The sequence below is a fragment of the Crocodylus porosus genome, unplaced genomic scaffold (genome assembly GCF_001723895.1).
Source record: "Crocodylus porosus isolate Cpor-Errol unplaced genomic scaffold, CroPor_comp1, whole genome shotgun sequence".
Lineage (NCBI taxonomy): Eukaryota > Metazoa > Chordata > Crocodylia > Crocodylidae > Crocodylus > Crocodylus porosus.
In genome coordinates this window covers 22,403,938-22,405,266 of record NW_017728910.1, presented here as the reverse complement: position 1 = coordinate 22,405,266, position 1,329 = coordinate 22,403,938, and the positions used below count along the sequence as shown (strand labels likewise).

The 1,329-nt window shown below is 67.9% G+C and overlaps 1 protein-coding gene across 1 annotated transcript in view; it reads right to left on the bottom strand.

Moving 5' to 3' along the window:
* The window catches only part of CHRD (chordin), a 12,779-nt gene extending 12,176 nt beyond the window's left edge, over positions 1–603 (bottom strand). Inside the window, exon 1 of the mRNA XM_019532522.1 lies at positions 596–603. Within this exon, the coding sequence (XP_019388067.1) occupies positions 596–603 (8 nt within the window). The remainder of the gene's footprint in view (positions 1–595) is intronic.
* Between the last annotated feature and the right edge of the window lie 726 nt (positions 604–1,329).

Sequence of the window (1,329 nt, the reverse complement as noted above, 5' to 3'; positions counted from 1 at the left end):
GCCGGGCAGCAGGGGCCAGGCTCGGGCAGAGCCCGCCAGGCCGGAGGCAGGCCGTCTCTGCTGGGCCCGGAGAGGGGGCCCGCCGGCTCCAAGCCGAGGGCTGGGCCGGGGGCCTCACCACGGACTCTGCCCCCCGGCTCACTCACCCCCTCCTCTGCGCTCATCCATACGGGCCTTGCACCGCCTTGACCCCCCGCGCCCTGTGACCCCGTGCCCATCCTGGCCTCCCCTTGGAGGGCGCAGCTCTGGCCCGGGGCTGCTTCGGCCAGGCGGGGGGCTGTGGCGTGGGAGGGCCCTTGGGTCCCATCCGCTGTCGTGAGGCAGCTCCCAGCACAGCTCCTTCACCCCCGGGGACGTGGCCACGCACAGCCCCTGTCACGGCAGGAGACCCACGGCACGGCTGCTGCAGGCAGCTCACCTGGCTTCACCCCAGGGCAACGGCCCTGTGCTCAGGGGCAGCCGCACGGCCAGCGGGCCTCGGCGCCGTTACAGCACCTGACCACGACACGACGCAGACCTGGCGTGCATGGAGCCAACAGCTCCCCCGAGGGAGAGGGGCAGTGGTCAGGATCACACAGCACTTACCCCGGGGTACCTCGGCATTTTATCCTGGGGTAACTGGCAAACGGAAATTTCCTCCTGGCTTCCCCAGAAATCAAGTCACACTGGAGATCAGCATTTACTCCAGCGTCAGTGCCACGTACTGTCCCCCCGCTTCCCTGATGTTGCGACTAATCAGGAATAAATGTCATGCATCTGCATCCCGAGGCCCCTTGGGATACCCCTGGGCTGGGCCAGGGAGTGCCCGGGGTTAAGGACTGAGCCCCTGAACCTGACTCACTAGCCTGGGGGTGCCGGTGTGGGGCAGTGGGACAGCTGGGTGCCATGGTATGGAGCTGCAAGTACTTGAGGCCAGACCCTTGTCGCCGGCATGGCTGGGGGGTCTCTGGCCAGCCAGGGTGGGTAGAAAGCATTGCCTCCCACCTCTCCCCAAGCGCCCCTCATGGTGCAGCCAAATGTGCCTCGGGGCCTGCACTGACAGCTGCAGACCAAGGCTGGGGGGCTGCGTGGGGGCTGAGAGCCCCCCAGCTGGGGAAACGGAGGCACCAGGGGGGCGTGAGCTGCCCGCAGCCCCTCCATGAGCCAGGGGGTGAAATGGGATTGAGGGGACCTTTGTTCCGGCGGGGGGGGAAGGGGGGGGCGCTCCTTGATTCAGCCAGACACCGCGCACCACGTGCCGGCTGCTCCCACCCTATCCCGGAGCAGGCAGCTGGCGCGTGTGTGCATGTGTGTGTGAGCACAGTGAGGAAGGAGGCAGGGGTGCGGAGC